At 38.9% G+C, this 1,718-nt stretch overlaps 1 protein-coding gene across 3 annotated transcripts in view; it reads right to left on the bottom strand.

Moving 5' to 3' along the window:
• LOC107695372 (serine/threonine-protein kinase BRSK2-like) overlaps positions 1 to 1,718 on the bottom strand; it is a 156,500-nt gene that overhangs the window by 22,365 nt on the left and 132,417 nt on the right. For all 3 annotated transcript variants that reach the window (XR_001634987.1, XR_001634988.1, XM_016495257.1), the window contains exon 9: positions 339 to 370. Coding sequence is in view for 1 of the 3 variants with exons in the window: in XM_016495257.1 (XP_016350743.1) it covers positions 339 to 370 (32 nt within the window). In the remaining 2 variants the exon portion in view is untranslated. The remainder of the gene's footprint in view (positions 1 to 338; positions 371 to 1,718) is intronic.

The raw sequence follows: 1,718 nt of genomic DNA, 5'->3' as shown, positions 1-1,718 counted from the left end.
ATAATAACCCTGGGGCCAAGTAACAAATCGTGAGTAATACAAAATGTTGGATACCGGAGAAATGCATGTTGAAAAATGATGCAGTGCAAGATAAAAACAAGGCACTGCTTATGGGGGAACACTGAGTGAAGCCTGCTGGGATTCTGCTAGAATTTAAGCCTATTCTCCAAACACACACACGCACATTGCTTTTGTACCGTATGTTCTCATTTATTGCAGTGAGGACTGATCAGACACATAGACTTACAGGATACATATACAGTATATACATGGATAGACGCAAACACACAAACAGATACTGAATATGACAAAAAACTAAAAGTGAAGTTTATACTCACATGTACCATGTGTGCTTCTGTATCTGTTCTAACTGTAAAGAGATGAAAACACATGAGCCAATCCATTATCTAACCATTACCAGAGCCAAACAAAGACAGCAGAGCGTGACAATAAAAGCAATGAATCCATCTCTAAACGTCAGGCAGTTTGCTGCTGGCTGTCTCCCCCCTCTCTCTCTCTCTCTCTCTCTCTCTCTCTCTCTCTCTGTCTCTCTCTGTCTCTCTCTCTCATCCTCTGATCTCCCCGGGTTTAAAGTGTGGAAGCTACAAAGACATGTACATTTCGGCAGCCAGCTAACTAAAGCTGTGGCCCACAAAACAAGAACAACAGCCTTAACAGCTGCAGCCCATCAGAGCGAATGGTTTTTGTACCTGTTCATGTAATACCAACATAAATATCTTTAAGATGAACTGAAATCAGTCTCTATAGTTGTTAGCAACAGCTGTGTGTCTGGTGTGTGTCTTTTGAGGAGCTATAAACATTCAGCACTTGACCTGATCAAGAAACTGTGAGGAATGACACACTGAACTGGAATGTTCAAACAAAATACTTGCTTGCGGCTGAGAGTAAAAATAATTTTACTTTATGGCTCTGAATAGGCTGAGGAGAAAATTCACTGTATAGTTACAGCACTTTTGCACACAGTATTTCGTCATATTCACTAGCCATCTGTAATATCCAGTTTTCAGTGCTCCTTTCTATGTAAATTAGGCTTACTGTAAATATTTTTCACAAAAGTTACCACAATTAATGTCACTTATTAATGTCACAAAGATGGCATTTAAAAAACCCACTAGGGGGCCCAAATTTCCAAAGCCTAATTTTAAAGCTGTGATTTCTTTTTTTGTGCATTTTGTCAGGTTTCTGGTGTGTCTGCCAGCTCAGAAAAGCGGAAAAGAAAACACGCAGCCAGTTTGTTATGGGCTGTCTGAGTCTGAAGCGTTGTCATCCAGCGAGCTGTTTCAATTTGCATCCATTTTCTACGTAGATAGCTAGCTATTTGAATAAGAACACCTCCGAGCCATATACGGAGCCCAAGGCAGCAATTCATGTGTCTGGTGTCGACATTTTATTACTTTATTTATTTGTTTACAAAAGTCAGGAAACCCATTAGCCTACATTTTTTACTTTTTAAAGTCAAAAATATTTAGAACCACTGATTTAAAAGAGATGTTTGCATCTTCTATCGATGATGCCAGCAGTAATTAAAGGGGTCATATGATGTTGCTAAAAAGAACATTATTTTGTGTATTTGGTGTAATGAAATGTGTTTATGCAGTTTAAGGTTCAAAAAACACATTATTTTCCACATACTGTACATTCTGAAACGCGTCGATTTTTACAAAGCTCATCGGTCTGAAAAGCGAGGTGTGCTGTGA

This window comes from Sinocyclocheilus anshuiensis, unplaced genomic scaffold, assembly GCF_001515605.1.
Source record: "Sinocyclocheilus anshuiensis isolate Anshui unplaced genomic scaffold, SAMN03320099.WGS_v1.1 scaffold282, whole genome shotgun sequence".
NCBI lineage: Eukaryota > Metazoa > Chordata > Actinopteri > Cypriniformes > Cyprinidae > Sinocyclocheilus > Sinocyclocheilus anshuiensis.
Note: the sequence above shows the minus strand (reverse complement) of the source record. Positions and strands in the feature narration are given on the sequence as shown.